General features: G+C 39.2%; 1 protein-coding gene across 1 annotated transcript in view; it reads right to left on the bottom strand.

Annotated features, from left to right (window-relative positions):
• The window catches only part of ENPP3 (ectonucleotide pyrophosphatase/phosphodiesterase 3), a 169,687-nt gene that overhangs the window by 89,902 nt on the left and 51,865 nt on the right, over positions 1 to 27,920 (bottom strand). The window contains exons 6-13 of the mRNA XM_089676174.1: positions 27,737 to 27,834; positions 25,033 to 25,112; positions 21,398 to 21,517; positions 19,947 to 20,056; positions 15,281 to 15,346; positions 15,125 to 15,197; positions 9,789 to 9,897; positions 6,453 to 6,584 (exon numbers count right to left, since the gene is read on the bottom strand). Of these exons, the coding sequence (XP_089532300.1) occupies positions 6,453 to 6,584; positions 9,789 to 9,897; positions 15,125 to 15,197; positions 15,281 to 15,346; positions 19,947 to 20,056; positions 21,398 to 21,517; positions 25,033 to 25,112; positions 27,737 to 27,834 (788 nt within the window). The remainder of the gene's footprint in view (positions 1 to 6,452; positions 6,585 to 9,788; positions 9,898 to 15,124; positions 15,198 to 15,280; positions 15,347 to 19,946; positions 20,057 to 21,397; positions 21,518 to 25,032; positions 25,113 to 27,736; positions 27,835 to 27,920) is intronic.

The following is a 27,920-nucleotide window of genomic DNA, read 5'->3' as shown; positions in this document are numbered from 1 at the left end:
CAGAATCACCTGCTGAACAGTTAGATATGAAATATGAAATATTCGCTTGAATGGTTTAGGGTTTAATATAATAGGGAATTTGTATTAACCTCAGCCGTCTGAATATGTGCTCCATGTTTGTGTAATTACGTCCTATTTGAAGATATCAAGTTTTTAAAACTTGTGAGTTTTTAAAAGTAAGTCTGTTTTTACGACCCCTTGGAAGGTCTTTTGAAGTTCAGTGAGGGACTTGGTTTACACTTTTATAATAACCCAGATTGTGAGCTAATAGGTAGAACAAGATGAAAGAAAGAGCGCACAAACTTTGCGCATTACCTCAATAAATAGTGACTAATTTATTATTAAGGAAATATATTCACAAAGTGATGGTATAACAGGCATAAGTAACCATAATCCAAACAGGGTTACAGGTAAATCCAAAAAGGGGGGGGGGAATGAAGGCTAACGTGTTTCGAAGGGTGCTCCCTTCTTCATCAGAGCTGGGTTGAGCAGATAGAGACTTCAGTATGGCAGAGTTCCCATGGCAAGGAGATATTCAGCCACTGAGTGTCAGTATTACAGCAGTTCAGCCTGTTTACTAAAACCACTGACACTCAGTGGCTGATGAAGAAGGGAGCACCCTTCAAAACGCGTTAGCCTTCATCCCCCCTCCCTTTTTGGATTTACCTGTAACCCTGTTTGGATTATGGTTACTTATGCCTGTTATACCATCACGTTGTGATTATATTTCCTTAATACTAAATTAGTCACTATTTATTGAGGTAATGAGCAAGGTTTGTGTGCTCTTTCTTTCATCTTCTGCTGCAGTTTTATTAAGCTTCCCCAGCTTCATGATAGAGCTGCACAATCTCTGATCACCAGCGGATGAGCACACAACACGCTGCTTGTTACTAACGCCCATTTGATCTGAGTCTTTGAGCGCAGGAGATAATGGATCTTTTGTGAGCTAATAGGTACCTAGGCACCAGCTCGGCTGGGGGGTTTTATAGTCCTGACGCCCTCCCAATGAGCTTTGCTGCCTGTGATCTCTAATAACACACACCGACCACATTCCTGAGGGAGGGGGGAAATCGGAGGAGGGAGAGAGAGAGATACAAGATGGAGGGGTTTTGAGCAAAATGGATGACTGCGTCCATCTCTGTATGCCCAATTGCTACACAGGGAGAAGGGTTTCTCTGTATTGTATGTAAATTTAATTCGGGAGGCCATCTTCTCCCAGAGCTTTACAGGGAGGGAAGCTTGCTACTGTTATTTCCAACTCCTGGTGCGTAGAATTGATTATTTTTTAAATACAATCTGGCACCAAACAGAACACATCAGTCTGCAATAGGTGAAAGTACAGACTTCTATTATGAGTTAAGTGGTGTTTGGCTTCAAAAAAATATTATTAAAAAGATCCATTACTGGATTTGGCCCACAGATATAACCTGATATAAAATAATCCTTCATTCACTTCCATAGTGCCCAACATAATCTAAAAGTTTAGCTCGTGCCTCACACCTACAAATTGTATGCTATTGTAAAAGGTATTGTAGACCTTTTTATCAATCAACGAGTAGTCTCTGCTGAGGCAGAGTTTAATCAGCCAGGCTTCAACCAAAACCCCCCCACAAGGAAGTATATTGTTGGCTGATACTCTTTAGTGGAAGCCCCAATGTTCACCCCTGGCAAATGCTGATGTGCATAGAGGTAAATACCAAAATGGCAAATAAAGACAGAGGTGTGGGAGGATGATATTCAAGCACTGTAGTTGTTCTCACTGATTGGAGTAGGACTCCACAATACAAGGGAACCTTTATGCATTGTGCAGTCTCCATGTATGGTATATTTGGGAATGCATGCATTAAGATTTCTGTTTATAAACCAAAAAGAATAGATGGGTCCTCATTTCTAAAATGTAGGACACAGTGCTGTGTTTTGTTGGTGTGCATTTAAAAATTGGTTGCCCATCCAAATGGGCACCACCCAGTGTTTAAAATATGTTTGAATGTCTCTCATTTTCTGTAACTGAAGTAAATTAACAAAATAGGACATTGCAAAAACACAGCATAAGTTAGATGCAGGAAGCATTATAATAAAGGAAGAGTCACACCACAGACGCATGTTAGAGAAAGAGGAAGAAAACACACAGCAGAGTTCAGAAGACTGACAAGGGTCAAACCAGCAGTAATACAGAAGCACCACAAAAGACCAGAAGAAACGTTCTTGTTTGGAAACTGTTAAAGAACACTGCATTCACATTGACAGCCAGGGGGCTTTGAAACCAAGCACATTTATACTGCCCCCAGACCGCCCACCTACAAGTGGCTGCTTTGCATCACAGTGCAATGCCTGTCATCCTCTCCCATGTACTGTAAAGGAGCGGGGCCACACCATAACCACAAATACGTGACTCACAGTCGCGGCGTGGTCGAACAATGCAATACTGCCATTCAGCAATAAAAAAAAAAAAGTTTTGAAAGGCAGCAATACAGTGGTATCCTCCTGAACTTTTGTGAACCTCCTTTTACCGTCCTCTGAAAAGCGGTCCACCACAGATCATTTTTCCGGGGGGCTGTAAACGCTACCACTAGCATAGTGTGAAAGGAGCATAAGCAAGTTTATATGAGCTGTCTTGAGTGTCTGTGCTACATAATCTATTTAAACCACTAGGTGAGTCAGTTGCATAACTAAGAACAGTGTGGCCAACCAGAAGTGGTGAATGCCACCCAAAGAGCCAGTCCTAGAAGTTCAGCAATTATACTTGTTATTTTTTAGCCTGCCTTCAATTACAAGCTTCTTACCGGAAAGTTAAGAATAGGATTTAATAAATTGTGTACCTTGAGGCCAGGTAGAGCATTTGTCTAGCAATATGTATCTTAGTTTAGAGGGTGTTGCAGTCTACTTTAATTACTTTTTATGATTCAGTTACATACATTATTAATTCCTGCCAGTAGAAAGATTAGCAAAGATGATCGTGATTTTTTTTTCTTTATTTGTGAATGGAAGACGATCCTGTACTTAAAGATAGGTAAAAAATCACCCATTAGTACATTCCCCCACACAAAACACTAGTTAATTCTATTTTGAAAAACCTTACCATTTAGGAGAAAAGTCTGATTGAATTTTTGTTACCTCATCTCTGTAGTTCAAAACATAACAGCATCTGCTCTGTCACGGAGGAGGTGTAATAGCAGGGATTGCATCATATCCTCTCCTCTCTGTGCAGTAAAAGGAAACTACCATTCCCATCAACCACAGGGAATAGTATGTGTGTGGGTACACTAGGCCTGTACATGTTGAATGTGTCTGAGAGTCTCAGTCCACCCACCAATGCAAGTGGGGTTGAATAACATCACTGCTTGCTAGAGAAAGAACTACAGAAGGGATGTGCCAAGACCAGTGACTGGGGGAATAGGAGGCATAGCAGCCACTAATCTTACAAACAGGAAACCAAAGAGAATTAACGGTTTGATTTGAAAATGAATAGGCTATTTCAGGGCTACATAGAATGCGTAAAGGTAAAAAAAACCTTGAACCTTTACAACCATTTTAAGCTCACTGTTTCTGCTGTTGTAGCGGGCTTCCCAAGAGTTAAATGGGCGTAAGGTTTGGGGGTAGAGAAATAAGCTGCAATACCTTATTCCCCTCTCCAGACAGGGTCCCATCATGCTGTGCAACAGTTCCTCTGAAGCCACTTCTCTTTGGCACTCATGTCATCATGTACAATGCAGAACCAGCAATCCTGCACTGTACATGAGGGCAGCAAGAGCCTGCCCACAACCCACGGCATGGGAGAGAAAACAAGTAGGTGCTACGCCCATAGATAATCCTCACGGAGGTGAAATGTAAGTGCTCTGACTGTGTGTGTCTTCCCAGCACAGATGCAACTGATTGATGAGGATTGGTATAGCCAGCACGCGTCTTCCCGAGTAATACACTTTATCTAGTCATATAAATGGCATACGCGTTTCGGCTATGGCTTATTGCCAAAACACGTAAGCATGCTTATATGCACATTTTACTTGCTCAATAAAGTTTGTGATTTGGGAAGACGAGTGCCGTCTTTACCAATCCTCATCATTCATGGGAGAGAAAAGCAGAGCCTGCTGGAACAAGGAATAAGCTAAATATTACAGTTTATTCCTCTATCTACTAGACTTAACAAGCATTTAACCTTTGGGAGACCCACTGCAAGAGTGTTTTGTTATACAGTATATAACAAGCCAAACTTTTTGGGGATATTCATTCTATTAGTCATGGAGACAATAGTGACTAGGGCAGAAAGTGATGGGAAATCCAAAATTTTACAGTTGTCACCAGAACAGGAGGAGGGGGAAATCTTCCATTTGAGACAAATGTGGGGTTGCATTTCATTTTGCACGATTTAGTTACTTCTTGTTCAAGGTTAGGAGGTGCAGGAAAATATCCCACAGGAGGACACAGGTAGATGAGATTTCTTTCCACTTCCTGTCGTGGAAATGCACCCAATGGCACACAGGCAGTAGATGACCTAATCCTTCTTCACTCTAGCCAAAGCTGGAAAAAAGTTGCAGCTGAAGTGAAGTTCAACATATGCTAGTCTGTGCATTTTAGGCCGAAAATATGAAATTCAGGACCCTCAATTCTCTAACAAAATGTATTTGGATTAAAGTTATATATCATATTTAAGTGGTTTATTTAATAGAAGATGCTTTCAAAACTACAGGAAAATCTGGTCTGCCTGGTGCACTTCACTAGACACCTGTGACAACTAATCCAAGGCTGTATTAACTATATACTCCCAAGCCTGAAGCAGGATAAGCAATCTATAATCCTTTACTAACATCCTACTGTTGACAACCTTCATTCACTAGTCCCTCCCAAGTCATTTCACATTAATGTATGAGCAGTATTGTCATCCTTTTGTTCAAATGATTATGGTTAGTTACCAATTTGACTGCAAAACACTTACATCCCATTCACACTTGTGTGACTTGTCATGCGACTTTCGATATCAAAGTTGCATGACAAGTCTTATCCCATATTTTACAATGATAACCATTCATATATGTGTGACATAAAGTTACAGCAACTTCAAAGTTTGATCTGACTTTCATGCAACTTGAGGGCCATAGACATCAATGTTAACCCTCAAAAGTTGCATGAACGTTATACCTGAATGTTGTACATGCACCAGTGGTGCAACAGTTGGTGACTTTGCAGAGGGACAACAAGTCATATCCAAGTGGCACCCATCTACATTTGCATCAAAGTTGCACTCTAAAGTCACACAACTTTGGTGTCCTACAAGTGTGAATGGAGCCTTAAAGTGATACTAAAGTCTTGTTGTTTTTCTTTTTAAATACAAACATGCACTTTTCCTTTATTACTCTACCATTCACACACAGAGCTGCGGCTCGGCCCTGCCCCCTCGCTCTCCTCATTGGTTCACTGGCTGTGATTGACAGCAGTGGGAGCAAGTGGCCAAACAGGAGTGAGAGTCCCTGGAGAACCGAGGCTCTTGTGGACATCGCTGGATCAGGATGGGGCTCAGGTAAGTGTTAAGGAGGGCTGAGGGGGCTGCAACACACAAAAGGCTTTTACCTTCATGCATACAATGCATAAAGGTAAAAAGCCTTGAGCCTTTACAACCACTTTAATAAAAAAAAAAAGTAAAAAGTCACCTCTTTTAACTCCCAAAATTAGGATTTTATAGGCGTTTGGGTGGCCATACACACTTCTATTTTATTATCTGCTTGATGTGTGATTGGATTAAAAACTGCAAACAATGGAATAGCCAGAGCTTCCTTTCCAACCAATTTAGATCAAATTTGATCAAACTGATTAAATTAACCGAGACAGAATTTATCAATCAGATTTTGATCAAAGAAGATTATGAGATTACATGGTGGAAACAGAGATACGATTGGTAACTTATAATTGTATGTTACAAATATATGTTTACTATCAATCAAAATTCATTTCCCCATGTGCAGCATATTGATCAGATAGGTTGTCAACTATAGATCGATTATTCCTGAAGAGATCATTCAGAAAAAGAAATTGATCATTTATGAAAATGTGTATGGCCACCATCCATCTAAGTAAAAAGTCCTAAGGAAGAGAAAAAAATTCAATTCCCCTTAGAGCTCAGATATTAGGAATATGTTGGTGATATATTTTTAACTGTGTATAGTTATGACCAAGTTAATATACAGTATCAATCATATTTTTTTCACTCATTCACTACCCATTATCCCTAAGTTTTTATCCTCCCCTGTTTGTGCACTGTTTGTTAGTCTTGTAATATATTGTAAAACTTTAGTGAAAATATATTTAATTTTTAAAAATGTTACCACTTTTGCAACTCATGTATTTGTCCTTAATTAGTGCCCAAGTGCTTTTTGCAACCATTCTTACCAATGTAATGTTATAAATCTTTTTTTTTACAGCAAGGAAGATATTGGTAACTAGTAAAATGAAAGACTTACATGTTAAGTAGTCCTGTGGGACATTATATGCCCTAAAACGAGCTGCTGGCCCGTCATACAGCCAAAAAAAAGATGTTGATTCAAAGTAATTTGTCATGTACTCCAGCTTATCACAAAATGTTTGCTCCATTCCTGCAAAAAGGTAAAATCACTCATTATTTTTAAACACATTTATATATTTTTTTGAAGGTACTCATTTTTACACCAGCCTTAGTGATACATTTATTCTTGCTGTTTATTAATCAGGTGTGATCTAAAAAAAAAAAAATAGAGATTTTCACTTTTGAAAGTAATTTTTTAACTTAAGTAAATTAACCTAAGCAAAGTATAGGTTAGTTTTGTTTATTGAGACCCTCTCAAATTCCCATTCAGGAAAAATTTAACTGTAACTGTTCAACTCTTTTGCATCAAGCATACGCCATATGCGACCTCACTGAAATGGGTCTTCTTCATATGTTTGTACCTGTGTGTGACAAAGACAGCAAAACCCCCCCCTCAAAAAAACAACTGACGGTGGTTCTAACCCCTTACCACTCCACCCATCTCTAAAAAAGTTTCGCCTTAGTTATGCTTTAGCTCTAGTTCACACTAATGTAATGCGGAATTCTGGTTTCTGGTTTCCGCACCGCATCATAATTGCACCCCTTCATGCGAATTGCTTCAGGCATGTGTGTTAAGTTAACAACACCCCAAAATCAGTTCACAAAGTGTGGTGCAATGTACAGAATCGGATCGCATAGGCGTGAACACCCATGCGATCTGATTCTGGTGCGGACAGAAAAAAGGGTCCTGCACTATTCTGGTGCGGATGTGGTGTGATTTGAGTCATATAAATTGTATGGCTCAAATTGCACCCCACAGAAATCGCATGCGTTTTGTACAGGAATGTGGAGCAGTTCCTGTGCGAATTACATGCCACGTGCCATGCCGCATCAATGTGAGCCAGAGCTCAAAGAAGTATTGCCAGAAGTTGAAAATCCTTATCAAATGCCCCAGGGGGACCTAGTTAATATATCACTTGGTTCCATTCAGCTCTCTTTGGTGGTTTCATAATTGAATAAAATGTTTATTTCTGTCAGTGCTTGCTGTAACTCCACCCCAAGCTGAAGCCCAAATTATGGGTGTTCCTATGGCTGCGTTACAGCCAGCATTGAGCCCCACCTTCTCTTCATTCTTCACCTCCACTATGTAATTTGGCAGCTCTGCGCCTCCACTGGCAATTTCCTTGTATTGGAAGGCAATAAAGAGTGTGTTTGCTGCTATCCATGATATATAATAAATGGGAGGTGGATAAAACACAGGCTAACATTTTGAACTACCCATCAACTCTCGCAACTCCCAGATCCAGCTACCAGCTATACTGGGAAAAGAGAATGGAACAGTAGTTGTCTATCTATGAAGGAGCACCATCCTTCATAGAACAACACAAGCCCACAACAACATACAGTACTCCAGCTATTACTGCGGACACTCTAATTAGACTAACAGGCTGGTGGCTCTGGGCTCAGATGCCCGACAGAGATTACAGTAGTAGCTGGTATGTATTGTTGTGAGCTTGATTTTTGTGAATGGCAGCGCTCCTCTCCAGAGTGCTATTATTTACTACAGCACAAGCCTTTCTGTCTCCCCAGCTGAGTCTGGGATTTGCAAGAGCTGATGGGAATTTCTGAATCTTAGGCAGGCCATAGATGGATCAAAAATCGGCTGAAAATTCGTCCGAAAGAATAGTCAGACGATTTTCAGATCGATAGTGGGTGAATTTGTCAGCCGTTTTTCGTGATTTTGACGCTCTTTTTAATCGCTCATGTTGGAAAAAAATGGCCGAATTTGTCAATCGGGCGATTTTCACATCAATGATGGGCAAATCAGCCGATCTTTTTACCAATTAAAAAAAATGCGCATAAGCCGTGACCTGCAAGAAGAAGGAAAAGGAGAAAAAGAAGAAGATGAAGACAAAGCAAAAGAAGAACATCTGTATCTATTTGTATCCATTTCGGATACAGATGTTTCTATTCGGATACAAATAGATACAATGTTGCAACCGCAATACTTTTAAATGTCAAAAATAATAGCGGAGTGTCCCTGCAGAGAGCTCCGCTATTATATTTGACATTTAAAAGTATTGTGGTTGCAACATTGTATCCATTTGTATCCGAATAGAAACATCTGTATCCAAAATGGATACAAATAGATACAATGCTGCAACTTTGCTATACTTTTAAATGTCAAATATAATAGCGGAGCTCTCAGCAGGGACACCGGTATTATATTTGCCGGCCGCAGACGGGACGAAAATCAGCCAATTTTCTTTTACCAATCGTGGTAACGTCGGCCGATTGAACAACCGATTTTTCGTTTTTTAAAAAAAAAAACAGACGGTTTTCGCCTCGTCTATGGCCTGCCTTAGTCTTTGTTTTATTGCACCTTTCCTTTACTACTCTACCAAGGATAAAAGCAAATAGACTTACTTTCCTTTCAAAACAAGTAACGGTACAACCATTAATATCTCAGTACAAAATAAACAGAAAAACCCACCTCTAAAGTACTGTGGGCAAACTATTGGAGCTATATAAATCCTGTATAATACTATAGCATTGATTTCTTATAAAAAAAGGTATTTACACATCCTCGCTTTCAGTACAAAATGCAAAAACAAGGAGCTCAGTCTCTGTTTATGGGTATGTGGGCAAAGGCATGAAAAAAAATAGTTTTTGCCCCTTTTAGCCATCTGTGCAACAAGTACCACTGGTGTATACCTATTACAAACTTGCATACAGCTGTTTCGGGCGTCTTGGCTCTCATCAGTGCAAAATATGGCTTTACTGGCTCCATGGTGTAGGGCTTGTGAGTCCAGGAGAACAGTAGACCCATTAAGGTCATGGAGAGGTGGTACAAAAGAACCCAAAAAGCCCACCTGTAAAGTACTGTGAGATACTGCATTGCCTTCTTATAAATGAAGGTATTTAAAGGTCATCCCTCCAAACACATAACTAATAAACAAGAAGTTCAATCTCTGCTTATGGATAAGTGGGTGAAGTCATGCACTTGGGGATTCAATAGGAATGTTCAGCTTCTGATGATACCTCTTCTTTAAAGTGAAAATTCACATTGTAAATTGAAACTTCACTTTGCAACGCAAACGTTTTCTACTTCTTTAGTAAATTAATCACACTGAGTAATTTTCACATAACAATGTTTGCAAAATAGTTGATATATCAATTTTAAGTGATTTTTTTAAAGAGACCCATTGAATAGTAAATTAGTTCATTTGAAAGGTTCTGAGATCTCTTGGCAATGGTGGATCTGTGACTGCAGTTACATGGACAAACTGCATACCATGGTCAGCAACCAAAATCAGATTCACGCAATTATGTAGATTCCTTTGCTTCAGTCCATCCATTAGCATCCCCACTGTCTTGTCAGCGCGTAACAAAGCAAGAATCACCTATGAAAATCAGGAGGAAAAAAAAAGTTGGATAGTGCATAAAATGCCTTCATAGTAAAACTGGTATGCTCATGTCATCATATCTGATCAGTGACCTTATGGGACCTCTGCTACAGCTCAACTATCTATTAACTCTAGGTCTATTTTACCAGTAGATAAATTGTATTTCCTGTCAGGTTAGTCTTTAAGAAGACAGATAAAAACCAAGCGCTAGGTGTCTGTTAGAGAACAAAGGAAGGGGAAGAAAGGCTAGCAGCTGACATAGGAAGTAAACCTCTGGAACTTCAAGTGGTAAATAGACAATAATAATAATATGCAGCGCTCAATGCCAAAATTAAACTAAATTAAAATACATAGGTTAAATAGGTTCAGTGGTTTTAAACTCAATAAAACTCAGATATGATGCAAAAAATGTAGGTGAACACAGCATGTAGATCATACAGGATAATAGTGACTTCTGTGATGCATCAGCAGACGATAAAGTAGAATGCTCGTGACTCTTGTGGTAATTATACTGAGTATAGATTGCACTAACCAGATGCATAAGAAGATGAAGCATGGAGTAATTAAGACCTACTCCTAGTACTCTGGATGTAGGACCCTGGAAAGGTGGTCGTCATCTAAAATCTTGCCACTAGATGTCATGTATCCCAGGCCAAAAGGACAAGGATCCATGGATATCTCAACATCAGACAGCAGAGGGATTATCCAAATCATCAGACAGCAGATGGGCAGGAAATGATGAGCACCTTCAAAAAAGCCCGGGCTCCCTCAGAAAAAAGAGCCCCAGGCCAGAAGCTTTGATAGTGTAGGCCCTTTGATAGTGTAGGCCCTTTTGAAAATGTGTACATTACATGAAATGCGTCAGGGAGGTGCCCCCCAGATATCTCTACATACCACATGGCCATTGCTGGATGGCCGTCGGTAATCTTACTCAATTTGTAAGTGTGTTTTTGTATTTTTCTGTTTTCTGCATCAATAAACCTACTACACTATCAAAGCTTCTGGCCTGGGGCTCTTTTTTCTGAGGGAGCCCGGGCTTTTTTGAAGGTGCTCATGGACTTTTATTCATTTATATATATATTTTTCTGCATATATTGACGTTTACAGTTGCACTTCATTTACAGTGCATAGGTTTTGCACAAAGGACTATACGCATCAATATTGGTTATATATAATTTATTTGATATTTGACACATCATTAACTTTTTAGAGCTGCACTTTTTGATCATTTATGGACATCCTGCATTTCAGAATTTAGCCAGTAACCCCAGTCCTGAGATGTCTTTTGCCAGTGAACAAGAAAACTACAAAGCAGAGTGGCTAGCTCCCTTTGGGCTCTCAGAAACAGGTGACAAAGAGATTAAGGGAAAAAAAACTCTTGGATTGAGTAGTTCATTGTTCATTTAAACTGCAGCATAAGATCTGTGCGCTCGATGGGGCCCGAGTTGGTGCACTTTTAGAATTCAAATCCCTCTGGTAGCAAATGTAGAAGTTCCTCAATAAGGTGTGAATACAAAGGAAAGGGGCTGACCCTTTAACACACACAGGGTAAAATGTAAATTTAGGCAGGGATTAAAGAAGGAGCAGAAGCCCTCTTTGAGGGATTAATTCCTCTTGCAACCCTAGTGGCAAACCACAGCAATACAGGAACTCTTTGTTAAATGTGGGCCAACTGTGGTGGAAGCAATGGTGTGGCTTAACTTGCAGGAGTGCAAGACACAGCAGTGGGCTCCTGTGATTGGATTATGCAGAAACCAGTAGGCTGTGTGAGCTGTGTAAGTTGGGAACAGTGTTAGTTGAACTTAGACAGAAAGCAGCAGAGTTGAATAATGGCAACTTAAATAGCTTAAGAATGGAGCTCTCTCTCCTGATCCATGGCACCGCTCAGGTAGCTGATGGTCAGTCTGTAGATGCGGGCCCCTCATGTTCCTGCGGTTCCTCCTTCAGAGGACAGCAGCACTATGAACCACCAGTTCCGCGTGGCCTTCTCCTCCACCTCTGCTCTCAAGCTCTCACCCCTCACTTCCTGTCCCTAGTTCCTGGGCTTCTGTATTTATCTGCCTCTGCTCACATGCAAGCTCCTCTGGGAAATGTAGTTTGTTAGCCTGCTTTCAAACAGCAAAGTCCTGCAGTCAGCCTACGAATCCCAAAAAGCTTTGCAACAGGGTCTGCACAATTGGGCTGCAAGACGCTGCCATCTTGTGTCCATTTAACATCCTGCAAGCAGTATAACGGCAGGGTGTTATATAAGAATGGAGGTCTTATCCCATCCAAAGCTCTAAAATGGCTGTGGGCTCCAAGGCACAGAACAGAAATTCTCCACATCAGTCAGAAATACTGGAGCACCACGTGCATATAAGAAACCTACAGTAAGTGACACAAACACACCTTCCATAATTATTTATCCACTTTAGGCAGCACAGTGGCTAAATGGTTAGCACTTCCGCCTGGCAGTACTAGGGTCACTGGTTCAAATCCCAACCACAGCACAACCTGCCTGGAGTTTGCATGTTCTCCCTGTGCCTGTGTGGGTTTCCTCCAGGTACTGTGGTTTCCTATCACACTCCAAAGACATGCTAGTAGGTTAATTGGCTCCTGTCTAAATTGGCCCAAGTATGTGTATGTATGGGTTAGGGACCTTAGATTGTACACCCCTTGAGGGTTAGGGACTGATGTGAATGTACAATATATGTATGTAAAGCACTGCGTAAATTGATGGTGCTATAGAAGTGCCTGAAATAAATAAATTCACTAATGTCACAATGCTTTATTCAATTAAACAGTAATTGACTTAACTGACTGCAGCTGATGTATGAGGGTTAGTGATAGAATAACTACAGCCAAAACCTTCTATTTAAGATAGATGGGTCAAACTTTAGCACCTGTGTCTGAAAACCACAGCTCTATTTAACCCCATTTGAAAATGTATTCCCATACACAAAACAGGATGTAGGGGGAAATTTAAGATAGAGAAATATCATCTCCTTTACCAGTTACAACATTAACATTTTTTAGTTATATCCATGTGACAATACCCACAGTACAAACAGCAATAGTACAGTAATAGGATAGACATAGACAGCAATGGGAACGTGACATTGGGTTAAAATTCATCTCTCAAAAAGTTTGTAGTTCTACTTAAGGCAATATATATTTTTGTCACAATGACTGCTAGAAAATCACTTGGCTTCTAAATGTAATCTGCATTTGTTCATGCATAAATAGCAGCAAAGACTCAATTAACAGTAAAGGACAAAATGATAAGTGATGATATAAGGTACAACAAATGCCATATATTTACGAGTGTTGTAAAGGATCTGGATTGAAGGATATTACTGAAATTGTAAGCCCCCACATGACAGTACTCTGTACGACAATTACCAAGGAAAATAACTCATGATAAAGCAGACATACTGAGAGTTTCCATTAACATATATACATAAATGATTGCAGTTTAGGTCTTAAATAAATATAATGTCATCTTTGACAGCGAAGCATTTGTATTACAAAATGTGTTGTGTAATACAGTAAATATAGTTTATTTCAACATCTGACATTTTTCTTTTGTTGAGCATGTTAAAGCACCAAGTATTGTTGTGGTTCATTTAATAACACACCCAGATACTTTAAGTGTATTTCCACTTTTGCAGCCAAATTGTGGCTAACGCCTACTTTATATTTGTTATATGTGCTTATTCATACAACATAACTTTTAAAAATAATGCTGTTTACTTTTTTAAACTTTCCTAACAATCCGACCTAGCTTTCCCTTTTATGAAGATAAGGATGGGGTTACAATAATTAACCATGTCTTTACATGCAGATCCCATTATCAGTTGTAAATTAGATTTGAATAATCCAATTGATTTGCTAAAACCAATTTAATAAAATTGGTGAATCTAGTATTAAATGTTCATTTGTAAAATAACTATAAACGGTTTAAAAAAAGATATTTGAAAATATGTATTAAGAATGTATACACTTAAACAAAAATTGATTCAACACCATTATAGTTCCCTTTAAAATGATACTTTTCTGACTTGATTGCTTCTTAGCCTGTTTGTTAATTTGTCCATGCTGCTACTGCTGAGATTATGGTTTAAGAAAAAACTAAGCTTAAAAATCTTATATTTTTGCTTTGATTACATATTATTATTATTATACAGTATTTATATAGCGCCAAAGGGTATGCTGAGCGCTGTACAGTAGCAAGGGGGACAGAACATGAGACAAGACAGTAACAATACACTACACGAGGGGTTCGAGGGCCCTGCTCTTTCGAGCTTACAATCTAGGAGGGAGGGGAAGGTGGCACAGGAGGAGATGGCAGTGGGGGATTGAGTGGCGGGAGGAGTGGAGGAGGTTAGTTGTTAGGTGAGGTCGGGTGTTAGGTGAGGTTGGGGTAGGCTTCCCTGAAGAGGAGGGTTTTCAGGGTGCGCCTGAAGGTGAGGAGGGTAGGCGACAGTCTGATGGATTGGGGTAGGGAGTTGCAGAGGATGGGGAAAGTCCTGGAGAAGTCCTGCAATCGGGCGTGGGAGGAGGAGACCAGGGAGCTAGAGAGTAGGAGGTCCTGTGAGGATCTGAGGGCACGGGTAGGGTAGTATTTGGGTATCAGGTCAGTTATGTAGTTTGGGGCGGCATTGTGAATGGCTTTGTAGGTCAGAGTTAGCAGTTTGAATTTGATGCGTTGGGCAATCGGGAGCCAATGAAGGGATTGGCAGAGGGGGAAGGCAGATGTGGAGCGGTTGGTGTGGTGGATGAGTCTAGCCGCTGAGTTTAGGATCGACTGGAGTGGGGATAGCGTTCGTTTGGGTAGGCCAGTGAGAAGGGAATTGCAATAGTCCAGGCGTGAGATGATGAGGGAGCGTACGAGTTGTTTGGTGGTGTCTGGGGTGAGGAATGTGCGTATCTTGGAGATGTTGCGGAGATGGAGTCTGCAAGATCTAGATAGCAATTGAATATGAGTTTGTGCTTTAAATTAAGCTATGCAAAATCTCAAATGTTACAATTAAGTTGTGCAATCTATTAGAAAATTACAATTGCAGAACGTTGAATATTTCATTAGATATGAAGAGATTGTAATACTGGCCACCTGCTATGAACTTTTCCAAATTTTCTCCACTGTAATAATAAAATTAGCTTCATTTTTGTGGATTTTAAGCAACACTTTCCAAATTGTACAATCAGTTTGTAACTTGTTTGGTCAATGCAAAGGTTTACTTACCCCTCCACTCACTGGACCAAATGAATGCCCTGAAGTGTCTGGCTCCTCAATATACAAAGTATAGAAGTCTGGCCTGCCCATCACAACATGGATGTTAGTACTTGTCAGTGCAAAATAAGCAGAGTACAATCTTAAATGGAAGAATTAAAAAAATACCTTTCATTTTTTGGAAGGTCTAGCCAGTGTAGTATAGAAGCTATTCTTTCTTCATAGGAAATAGAGCTGCAAAACAGATAATGTTCTTAAAATGATTGTAAAGTAATTTTTTTCCTAAAATAGAAAACATGTTATACTTACCTGTTCTGGGCAATAGTATTGTACAATATAGCCCTGAACCTTTTCTTCTGGGGTCCCCTACCAGCACCCTAGGCTCTGCCTCTTTTGTGTGTGCTAGGAAACCACATCTTATGGTGGTACATGTGGGCTGACAGCAGCAGGAGCCAATAGCTCCCATTGCTTTCAGCCAAGCCTATGAGAGAGAGGAGAGAGGACCTGCAGAAGAGCACAGTGCTGGATTGATACAGGACTCAGGTAAGTATTTGGGGGTGGGGAGGGGGAGAAACAGGCACTGAACTTTTTTTACCTGAATGCATAAAATGCATTCAGGTAAAAAAAAACCCTATGACTTTATTTCCACTTTATTTAAACAGATTACAATTTCAACTGACAAGATTAATATAAGATACAGTATATGTCATAAATATGCTAAGCGTGTTCAATAAACAGTTATTAACCGCTTCCCGACCGCCCTAAAGCAGAAATACTGCTAGAGGGCGACACGGGTGCGCAAAATCACGTATATATATATGTGATTATGCATTTCCGGGAACGGATTGCGTGCGAGGCGCGCGCCCTACCCACACCATTTTTGGCTGCAGCTGTCAATCACCAGTTCCCCAGAATGTGATTATTCGGCAGCGCCTGGTGATTTCCGAGCATCTCCGACAGGGAGGAGAACTGTTTGTAAACAAAACAGTTCTTCTCCCTGTTAGCTCGTGCACACTGCTTGGCATGGCTGTGCAGAGCACAGCCATAAAGCACACGGACACAGCACTTAGTAAAACAGCACAAAGTTAACCCTTTGATCGCCCCTCATGTTAACCCCTTCCTGCCCAGTGCCATTAGCACAGTGGCAGTGCTTTTTGTTTAGCACTGATCACTGTATTGGGGTCACTGGGGATGTCAGTGACACCAAGTCAGTTCCCCTCAGTGTCAGAATGCCTGCCCTGTCCCGCTATAAGTCGCTGATCGCTGCCATTACTAGTAGAATTTATTTTTAATTAAATTCCAGTATATACAGTTGCAAGAAAAAGTATGTGAACCCCTTGGGATTACGTGGAGTTTTGCATGAATTGGGCATAAAATGTGCTCTGAACATCATCTAAGTCACAACAATAGAAGAACACAGTCTGCTGAACATAATACTACACAAACATTAGATGTTGCCATGGTTTAATTGCACATAACATGTAAACATTCACAGTGCAGAGAGGAAAAAGTATGTGAGGCCCTAGCTTAATGACTTCTCCCAGAGCTAATTGGAGCCAGGAGTGAGCCAACCTTGACTAAAAATAGTGTGATGATATTGGATGTGTTGCTGACAGCTGTCCTGCCCTTAAAAAACACACACCTGTTTTGGGTTTACTGGTTTCAAGAAGCACTGTCTGATGTGAACCATGCCTCACAGAAAAGAGCTCTCAGAAGACCTACGATCAAGAATTGTTGACTTGCAAGAAGCTGGAAAGGGTTACAAAAGTATCTCCAAAAGCCTCGATGTTCATGTGTCCACGGTAAGACAGACTGTCTACAAATGGAGAAAGTTTAGCACTGTTGCTACTCTCCCTAGGCGTGGTCGTCCTGTAAAAATGACTGCAAGAGCACAGTGCAGAATGCTGCATGAGGTAAAGAAGAATCCCAGAGTGTCAGCTAAAGACCTACAGAAATCTCTGGCACATGCTAACATTTTTGTTGACACATCTACAATAAGGAAAACACTAAACAAGAATGGAGTACATGGGAGGACACCACAGAGGAAGCCATTGCTGTCCAAAAAGAATATTGCAGCACGTTTGAAGTTTGCAAAAGAGCACCTGGATGTTCCACAGCACTACTGGCAAAATATACTGTGGACAGATGAAACCAAGATTGAGTTGTTTGGGAAGAACACACAACACTATGTGTGGAGAAAAAAAGGCACAGCACACCAACATCAAAACCTCATCCCCACTGTAAAACACGGTGGAGGGAGCATCATGGTTTGGGGCTGCTTTGCTGCCTCAGGGCCTGGACGAATTGTTGTCATTGATGGGAAAATGAATTCCAGAGTTTATCAAGACATTTTGCAGGAAAACGTACTACCATCTGTCTGCCAACTGAAGCTCTGCAGAGGATGGGTGATGCAACAGGACAATGACCCAAAGCATACAAGTAATTCAACAAAACAATGGCTGCAGCAGCACAGAATACGCCTTCTGGAGTGGCCCAGTCAGAGTCCTGACCGCAACCCGATTGAAATGCTGTGGCATGACCTTAAGAGAGCGATTCACACCAGACATCCCAAGAATATTGCTACACTGAAACAGTTTTGTGAAGAGGAGTGGTCCAAAATTACTCCAGATCGTTGTGCAGGTCTGATCTGCAACTACAGGAAACGTTTGGTTGAGGTTATTGCTGCCAAAGGAGGGTCAACCAGTTATTAAGTCCAAAGGTTCACATACTTTTTCCTCCCTGCACTGTGAATGTTTACATGTTATGTGCAATTAAACCATGGCAACATCTAATTTTGTGTAGTATTATGTTCAGCAGACTGTGTTCTTCTATTGTTGTGACTTAGATGACGTTCAGAGCACATTTTATGTCCAATTCATGCAAAACTCCACGTAATCCCAAGGGGTTCACATACTTTTTCTTGCAACTGTATACCGCCATGTGTAATTTCTATAACTTTCATATAAACCAATAAATTTACACGTATTGAGATTTTTTTTTAACAAAGACATGTAGCAGAATACATTTTGGCCTAAATTTATGACGAAATTTTATTTTTTCAATTTTTTTACTGGATGTGTTTAATAGCAAAAAGTCAAAATATTTTTTTCTCAAAAGTGTGCTAAAAATAAAAAACGCACAGTTAATCAAATATCATTGAAAGAAAGCTCAATTTGTGGGGAAAAAAGGACATACATTTCATTTGGGTGCAGCATTGCATGACCGCGCAATTGTCAGTTAAAATAACGCAGTGCAGTAAAGCAAAAAATGGCCTGGTCAGGAAGGGGGGTAAATTCTCAGGAGGGCAAGTGGTAGCGTTTGTCATTTCTCTCACAAACAGATGCTACTGTATATCTATAGTGAGGTAGCAAACAGTTGAATGACAGAGTCTGGGAACAATCTGCATGAACTGAGTGGTAACACTGCTAATATGACCACGACTGCTACATGAAAGCAATGAAAAACCTCTATATCCCAACAATGTCTATGAATGTGCTTGTGAGGCCACAATGCAAACTAGAAGAGTGGCATTTTTTCCACAATAATGGTTTGTCAATTGTAGCAACTCTAACCTAAAATACATGTATTAGTCCAATTCTATTCCAATTTACGGAGTACCCCTACTCATTCACAAAAAATGTCCCAAAATACAAATCATCAGTCACGTTGTCCAGAAATGCATATCTATGTCAATCATGATGAATAACACAACCAGCTCCTGATCACTGCTCACTATGAATGACAACTTCCAGTTCCTTGGAGCAGAATGTAAAGAAAGGGGCTGGATCTCCTGGGTGACATCTTTGACCTAAATATGGGCATGACTATATTTGGTCAATTATATCATGTGGGGCACCCTCAAAGTTTATAGCAGGACCTGAAAGGCCAGCAGCTAGAGATTCTGCTCTTCCAATCATTTAGTGTGGACATTAGCCAAACCTCTGGAACAACAGGTGTTTGCAGTATTGATAAAAGTGAGAACATACATAGCCACCCCATCAAAGGACTGGTAGGCTGAAATTATTACAGGATTTAGTTTAAACTACAACTGACCAAAGCCATTATGATTACCCTTACCAAACATGTAAGTTCCTAGGTATAAGTACTTTTGCACACTTTGCTGTGAGAGATGATTCACACATGTGCTGTGCAGATTGAAGCTCAGGTTTCACAGCTAATTCACACAATAGTTGTTCAGTGCTTCAGGTCAGGTTAACATCAGGTTCAGGTCAGGATCTTAACCTGTTCACACGTGCGGTTTAGAAGTTGTTCCCATAGAAGTCAATAGCCTGTAATCTGCACCTGAACCAAACTGCTCAGAAATCGTACAGGACTCTTTTTCAAACTGCACTGACTCCGAACTGCCAGTGCACCGCCAGTGCATAAGTGAACAGGCACTATGGGAAGCAATGTTATTATACATGTCATACGGAATAGATGTGGTTCAAACTGCATCCAATCCGTATATATGTGAACCGGCACTCAATGTTTCAACATCTTTGACACATTTGAGATCTTGTTTTTGGGGAGGGAGGGGTAGTGGTTTGGAAAATATGTAATGTCTGGCAGGCTAACATTTACAATATGCACTACTTTTGTTGATAACACAACAATTTTACTTTGTCACCTTTTTAACAAAGAACTGTTTTGATATTTGCAAAATGAAATACACATGATTAGGTGTTGTCCCTTTTTTAACAGTTACATTTTCAAGATAAGCTTTAACTATTAGTGCAAATAAAAAAAGTATAGTGAACAGTACATAACTGTGCTATTGCAAGTGCAGTAATGAGGCGACAATCACCTTAAGCAAAATGGATTTAAAAACACTTACCCATTGTACAGTCTGTAATAAGTAGGGTAAGAACCATTTATGGGAGCATCTGATCCGGGCCAAAAAAATGTGCCAGCTTTTAATCCTTGGTACATAGCTGTCAGCCAAATCTTTGTAACATGGAAAAATACAAATAAAAAGAAGAAGGAGGAGAAACACATATTATTTAACTGACTGGTGGAGGCTTTCTCTTAAACTATGGTGGGTAAATACAAGCATCCACACTTAAATGTAATCAAATGCCAGAATATTGGAAACCAATTAAAGCAGAACTAAATCTTCCTATCCTTTTCAATCAAGTAAGCTGCCATCTGAGGCTCTGTTTGATCTTCTACTGACATGGTGCTGCACATGTGATCAGTTATGACACCAGCCATTTGATGGTTTAAAAGTTTGACTGAGAGCACAGGCAAATGTGACTTTAACATTCCTGGCACGCTTTTAGGCCTCGGTCACAGAGATGTGAGTTTTTCTGACTGCGTTCTACAAGAGCGAAAAGAAAAGCATTGGGCCATGTTCATACCACAACACTAGTATCACATGGAGATTTTTTTCTGCACAGATATCTGCAGTGTGTATTAGACTCAATGAAACATGCATGAAAATGGATGAAAACTCGTGTCTCTGCATTTTTTTCATCCGTTTTTTTGCATGTATGGTGTGAACGAGGCCTAAATGTAACTGATTTTCGAAACCATTAAACTGATGGATTTAACTCAGCTTTAAATGAACTGTACAGCCTTTTCAATGGTTTCAACATATTGCTGAGATCATCTTAAAGTGTATGTCCAGGTAACACTTTTTTTGTTTTGGATAGCATGCTGAAGGATTGGAACTCTTACCATGTTTTTTATTATATATGTGGCTCATCGAAGAGATTGATTTCACCTTACATATTTGTCGAGAAAAAGGCTTCACTAAACACTAAAATAAGTTTTGGCTTGACATACATTTGAAGCTAAACAATCTGAATAATGTGTGTTTTAAGTTGTTTCTATGTATAATTTGTATTTATAGATGTAGATGTGACAGTCATATTGGAACATTACATATGCAGACTCTACTTCCTACTTTGCAGTGGCATACAATGCTTGTGCATTTTTGCTCCTTCTGACAATTCAAGTCTGTGGGATTTACTGACTAATCTACAAATCTTTATAATTATTACAATACCAAAAATATGCAAGACCAAGCTTTAAAAAATGTGACTCTTACCAAAAATTATTTTCTTAAACAATACAAAATACTATCTCTTTATTTGAGTATAAATTTTTAAAAGCCAAAATGTGAAAATATATTTACAAAAACACAGTAATAAATGTTCTCCAATGTTAAATTCTAACCAAAATATTTCATTAGCATAAATACAGTATGTGTAATGAAATATGCAGAAATTTGTAAGTTCTCAACTGAAAATTTACAGCAGAATTATGAGAAAAAGAAAAACGTACCGGTTGTCCTCCCCACCAGGAGCTATTAAATTTTTCACTTCCAGAGAGAGAAAACCTCTGATTCATGTTGAAATCATACATATTGTTGTCAATGATACCATTTGATTCTAGAAACAACCCCTGAAAGCAATGGATAAAACAGAAGACTTGGATTAAAAAACAATGTCAATGTGACAGATAGTCAGACAGTAGATAGCAACAATCAAATCAAAATCTCTGTGTATCCCCAAAGAAAAGTAAATCTTTCACCCTGGAAAGTGCAAATGTCATAAACCTTTTCTGCAATCCTTCCCCAAAGCTTAAATCCTACACCACATTCCCAATAAATCCAAAAATGTCCACAATGCAAAGTCCAAAAATGTCCACACTATCCAATCCTCCAACTGTGATAAATATCCGATTCGTCACTCCAATCCACGATACCTCAAAAAAATGTAAACTGAATATAGTGCATTATCTTTCAAATGATATAATATTATGTGATATCATGCAAAAACACTAGTGACACAAAACAAAGAAAAAAAAAAATATCACATAATATTATATCATTTGAAAGATAATGCACTATATTCAGTTTACATTTTTTTGAGGTATCGTGGATTGGAGTGACAAATCGGATATTTATCACAGTTGGAAGATTGGATAGTGTGGACATTTTTGGACTTTGCATTGTGGACCTTTTTTGGATTTATTGGGAATGTGGGGTAGGATTTGAGCTTTGGGGAAGGATTGCAGAAAAGGTTTTTGACAGTAGATAGCAACACATGCTTGTTTAAAAATAAATAATTTTACATACACATAAAGTGGCATAGTGAAGAGAATGGCCACATATTCCACTGGAATGTGACTACTTTATTAATCTATAGAGAAAAATACCATAAAAACTTTTACAGCACAGAGAGCAGGAGATAAATAGGCAAGATATTAACGCATTTTGCACAAAAGATAATAAAGTAGTCACGTTCCAGCAGAGTGTGCACCCATTCTCTTCACTTTCTACTTTTTTCGGAGGTAAGCCAGACAAGCACCCCTGTTATGGATTGAGCTGGTGTACTACGTGTATACTCATCTAGAGCTAGGTATTTTTTTTGTTTGTCTATAAAGTGTCATAGAAACAAGGCGTGGATGACCTAAACTCAAGAGAATGTGAAGCTCGCATTGCAGCTGAAGCTTTCATGATGATGCCATAAATGTCCTTATTTAGGAACTTCTGGATGTAGGGTGTAGGGTGCTCTGTTCATGTCTCCCAATTGTTCTTCTGTGTTGTCACCCTGTAACACACTGTCCTAATTGAGACTACAAGGGTCTGTCTTGATACCCCTGGCACAGACATGATCTATTGTTGTCTAGATGAGGAAACCCACCTTGCGAAATACCATGCATCCATTGTTGGAGTTAACGCATGCAAATAGAAAGGGCTGCAGTATATCTTTACTGTGGATATGCAACAAAGGACGAGCAGTATTTCATGTATTTTACAAAAAAACATGATACACAGTACTTAGCAAACAAAATGTTATTCATTAACAACCTTGACACCCTGAAAAAAGTCCACTGTCTTTTGGATTAAATATGTTACTGAGGCCCTCATTAACAATGTCCAGGTTAAAAAAGCCAGCAACCACATTTACAAAAGGAGTACTTCTTCTGCTAAGATGGACTTGGAGCAGGGGGAAGACTTTCCAGAAGATTGGTGTATATTCTATATATTATCGGATCAGACGGATTAGAAGCGGAAGTGTCAGGGCTCCAGGGTATGACCAGAGGTATGTGACTGACGCAGGGAAACGCAGGCTTCAGATAAGTTATAAACAATATAATTTATTAAAGACTAACAATACAAACATAAAAGCAGTGCAATACTAAAACATAACACAGTGCAAACGAACCAAACCAACCACCCACAGATAACAAAACATACAATGCAAGTGTCGTCAGGCAGGCCGGATCATAAACAGGAGGTCAGAACGTATGGGGTAAAGCAGGAGAATGGTCAGACAAAGCCAGGGATCAGAGCAGGAGAATGGTCAGACAAAGCCAGGGATCAGAGCAGGAGAATGGTCAGACAAAGCCAGGGATCAGAGCAGGAGAATGGTCAGACAAAGCCAGGGATCAGAGCAGGGTCAGCAACGAATCAGACAGGAACAGGAACAGGGTTGCAGGAACAGGATACAGGGCCCAGGAGAAACACACACCAAGGCAGAGTCTGCAGGTCTGGCCATCCCTTAAATACACCAGCATAAGCAGTTTCAGGTGTTTGGCTGGCTGCAAGGTTGAGTCTCTGATTGCTGGGAGCACCCGCTGGCCAGCCCTGGTACTGCAGCCCATAAGGCAGGTGAGTCCCACCATTGCTGGCCAGTCCATTCCTGACAGGAAGAATTCAATATATTCTGACACTAGTCCAACTGACCAAGAGAAATAGCATGAGCTGATTGGACAATATCGACTGGCGGCATGTGCATTTGAATTAATGAATGGAAATTTGGATCCATTAGTTATCCGAATTATCAAACAAATTTGAAAATTGTATTTATTTCTCCATGGGCCCAAACTACAATCACATCATGTGACATCATCCGAATGTAACGAATGGATTTTTTTTTTTGATTCATTGACATTCATTACTAATTTTGTTCAGAGATTCATATACATCTGAATATCCAAAAATGACGTTTTTATTTGATACAAAAGATAACGGCCTTAATTTTGGCATGGGTTTTCTCACTCACTATTCAACAGGTTTTTTTTTTGTTTTTGTTTTTTTCCCTGTTTCTGTTAACATTCTGCTAAAACTTTGGGAAGTAGTACAGCTTGGACCTTGAACATGATATGCCTACCTGTTACCTATCTATTTGAGTGCAATTTTACCATTAAATCTTCCTGATTTTAACCGTCTACACTTAGAGTGGCACTGCTGTCTTTCTTCTCTACCTGCATTAGGAGTATCTACAAGCTCTTACAGCCGGCTGCCTCCTCGGACAAGTCCATACTACTACAAGCCCCCCACTACAGATGGACTTGGACACCACCTCCACATGGACCTTCTACTAACCCCAATTGATGAAAGTCCATCCCCAAAAGCACACAGGGTAGATGCGTCTTAGCGCTCCCTCCCCCACTCACCTCTAACATACTGTATTTATTATGCACCACTTAACACCGCACCTTGAGAATACTCTAAATTATAATTGACCCTCATCTCTTCTTCTTTGGTATTATCCAGATCAGCCTGCCATTGGATGGAATACTATGTATGCAAGAGTTTATCTAGATCCTTCAGAGAAAGTCGTGTAATCAAAGCGCTTTATGCCAATCATTTATATGTGAGGCATAACTATTTGGTGAGTGAGACTCACAGTGGGAGTGGTGGAGCACTTGAGGGGGTTGTTTTGGAGTGTGACACTCACACCATCAGCTTCCCTGCATGATTGGATCACTGCTATTTATTTGGTTAAACTATTTTAGGACTTTGCTTGAACTTTCCTATTAATTTTATAGTTTGGGAATGGAATCTTGATATTTACTATGTAATTGATATAGTGCTTCCTGGAATCTAGTAACACTGTTTTGATTTCCTGGGAGACATGCATAACATATTTATAATTAAAAAAAAAATAAATGAAACTTTAACTTACAGTGACTATTGCATAATGGTTGGGAAATGTCTTTGTGGGGTATACTGATCTCATGTACTTAGAATGTGTTCCACAATTTCCTGCAGTGAGTAAGCAAATAATATTTAATAAAAACATAAATAAAATAACTTGGTACATCAAATTTAAACCATTTTTTCTTACAATATTAATGTTTAACATATACAGTGTATATAAAGCCTCTCTTAACCACTTCAAGTCCGGACACTTTTACCCCTTTCCTGTCCAGGCCAATTTTCAACTTTCAGCGTTATCACACTTTGAATGACAATTGCGTGGTCATGCAACCCTGTACCCATATGAATTGTTTAGCATTTTTTGAGACAGATAAAACTTTATTTTGGTGGTATTAATTCAACACTGGGATTTTTATTTTTTTTGCTATATAAATGAAATATTCCAAAAATGTTGAAAACAAATTTCTTATAAAATTTTGCAAATATAAAAATATAATAAATATAATAAAAGAAATAATATTTCTTCATAAATCTTGTCCAACATTTTATTTTATTTTTTTATATTATTATTTATTTATTTTTAAAACATACTGTCACCCTAGCAGTACAGTGTCACCATAGTCACTGTACTACTTGAGTGGGGTTATGAAGATTTTTTTTTTTTTCACTGATTGTTTTTACACCCATAAAGGCTGTAAAAGCAATCATTTCTCCTTTTCTCTGACTGCATTCTTGCAGCCATTGAGAAATTCTGTGAGAGCTGTGATTGGTCACAGCTTGTCACATGGTACAAGGCTGTTGTGAATAGCCTTGTACCATGTGATCTCTGTGATCATTCACAGATTTCACAAGTAGTAAGCAATGATGTCAGAAGTGACATCTTGCTTACTACTATGCATGTGACCACTGATTGGCCAATCAGTGATCACATGATCGGGACCTCACACAGAGGTCCCATACAGCGATTGGTGTTCGCTCCCAGGGAGCACGCATAGGCTAAAAATGCAGGCGCCGTTTATGAACAGCAACCCGCTCCTGCACTGCTCCCGTCCAGCCGTTTATGTACATGGGCAGGACGGGAAGTGGTTGAACAGTTGTCACAGGAACAAATGTCCCCGTTAAAAGATTTTCCACCTGTATGAGCAACAACTATAAAATTTCAGATTTTCCTTTGTTTTCTATCTATCTATGATAATGGTCACTAGGGCAAACAAAGCTAAATATCCTCAACAAGGGCAATAAAAGCAATAAAAACCTGACAAACGTCCCAACTGTTCCCCACTTAATCCAAAACTAAACTTCTAGCAATTTTGTTTTCTTTGCTGTTTAATTTCTGGAGAAAAATAAAACTGTGAGTGGATGGTTAGAACTTCTGTCGGTTTTCTGTTGTCCTCCTTCTCATTCCACAACAAGGAGGAATCTTCCCAGTGGCCTCATAAATAACAATACCTTTCCGACAGAAGATCTACCACTGTATTCAAACCTAGAGAAAGAATAAAACCAAGTGATCTCTATATAGATTTTTTTTCAATGCTGTAGTATTTAATTCTGTTTCTGTTTATTGCATGTTATCGCTTTCTGAATAACTCTAGGTTCTGGCTGGTGGTAATTTTAAAGCCCTGTGAGATGTCTATTAAGCACAACAAATAAAGGGAACAGTAGTGGAGTAGAGGTCATCAGGAGGAACCACGGCGTCCAGTGTGGGATACACTAATGGACACACCTTAAAGCATCAGATAGATGCATTTGGAGATCTGTGTTAGACTGAAGATTTAACACATCACCTGCAGGATGTGACACATCACCTTCTTCTATTACAAGCTGATTTAAGTATGGTTTTTGGGGGGTTTTCATATATTAAAGAAAAGTATGCTTCCACATAAGAAAGAAGTCTAAAAAGCCCATTAAAAAAAGAAAAGAAAAAGTAAAACAAACTGGGTTAGTACTAGTTATATTTGCTCCATGCTCTGACATACTCTATAAGCTTGGTGCTATTTTATAGATGTAATATCTATGTCAGCAGAGTAGGTCTATACTGTGTAAACTTCCTTTACACACATCAAAATATATGCCACCTACATAATATACAATACAAGAAAACTCTTAATGAACTGAACACATACAGTAAAATCTTTTTATTTAATGTATAACTAAAGGCAAAGCTGTTTTTTTTGGATAGAGTGCAGAGGGATTAGAATGATTGTCAGTTTTATTTTATTTTATTTTTTTATGCCCCCATTAGGAGATTCACCCTCTCTGTTTGTCCTGTTTACCTCAATAATTGAAAGTGAAAGTAAAAGAAAAACCCAAATTGTGGGTTGTCCCCAGAAAAGTAGTAGAGGGGAAATCTTCCAATAGGAACACTAGTTCTGGTGACCTGGGGGTCCCCAATGAATTTCCTTAATTTGCAGGGATTTCCACTCACTTCCTGTTTGGCTATGGGACAGGAAGTGAAGGAAAATATCCACAATGGGACACAGATGGTAATAAAAAAATCTGATAGGAGTTAAAGCCCTCCCTTACTCTATCAAAATCGAAAAAAAAGGTTTTGCTATAGTTCTGCTTTAAACTACAGTTAACCAATGTTTATTTTAAATGCACATATTATGCAATTTTTATTGTTCAGTTTGCTTACCTTGGCCTAAATATATTATTCTTGAATGGTGATATTCTGAAATAAAATATGACTATAGAACCTTTATAGAATATAGTAAGAAAACAATACTAACTCAGTTTTTTAATATTTGGCATTAGGTCAGCATATGTATCTAAATAATTGGCTCGGAATCCATCCAATGAGAAAAGGATAACAGGAGGTGGATCAAAGCTGTGAAACACAGAATAAAAAAAACAGAGTTAATGAACATCTTATATATGTTAGAAAATTTTTTTTTATTATATTGTGAAACATAA

Source organism: Staurois parvus, unplaced genomic scaffold, assembly GCF_062004578.1.
Source record: "Staurois parvus isolate SC_StPar_1 unplaced genomic scaffold, SC_StPar_1.0 ptg000165l, whole genome shotgun sequence".
In the NCBI taxonomy this organism is placed as follows: domain Eukaryota; kingdom Metazoa; phylum Chordata; class Amphibia; order Anura; family Ranidae; genus Staurois; species Staurois parvus.
Note: the sequence above shows the minus strand (reverse complement) of the source record. Positions and strands in the feature narration are given on the sequence as shown.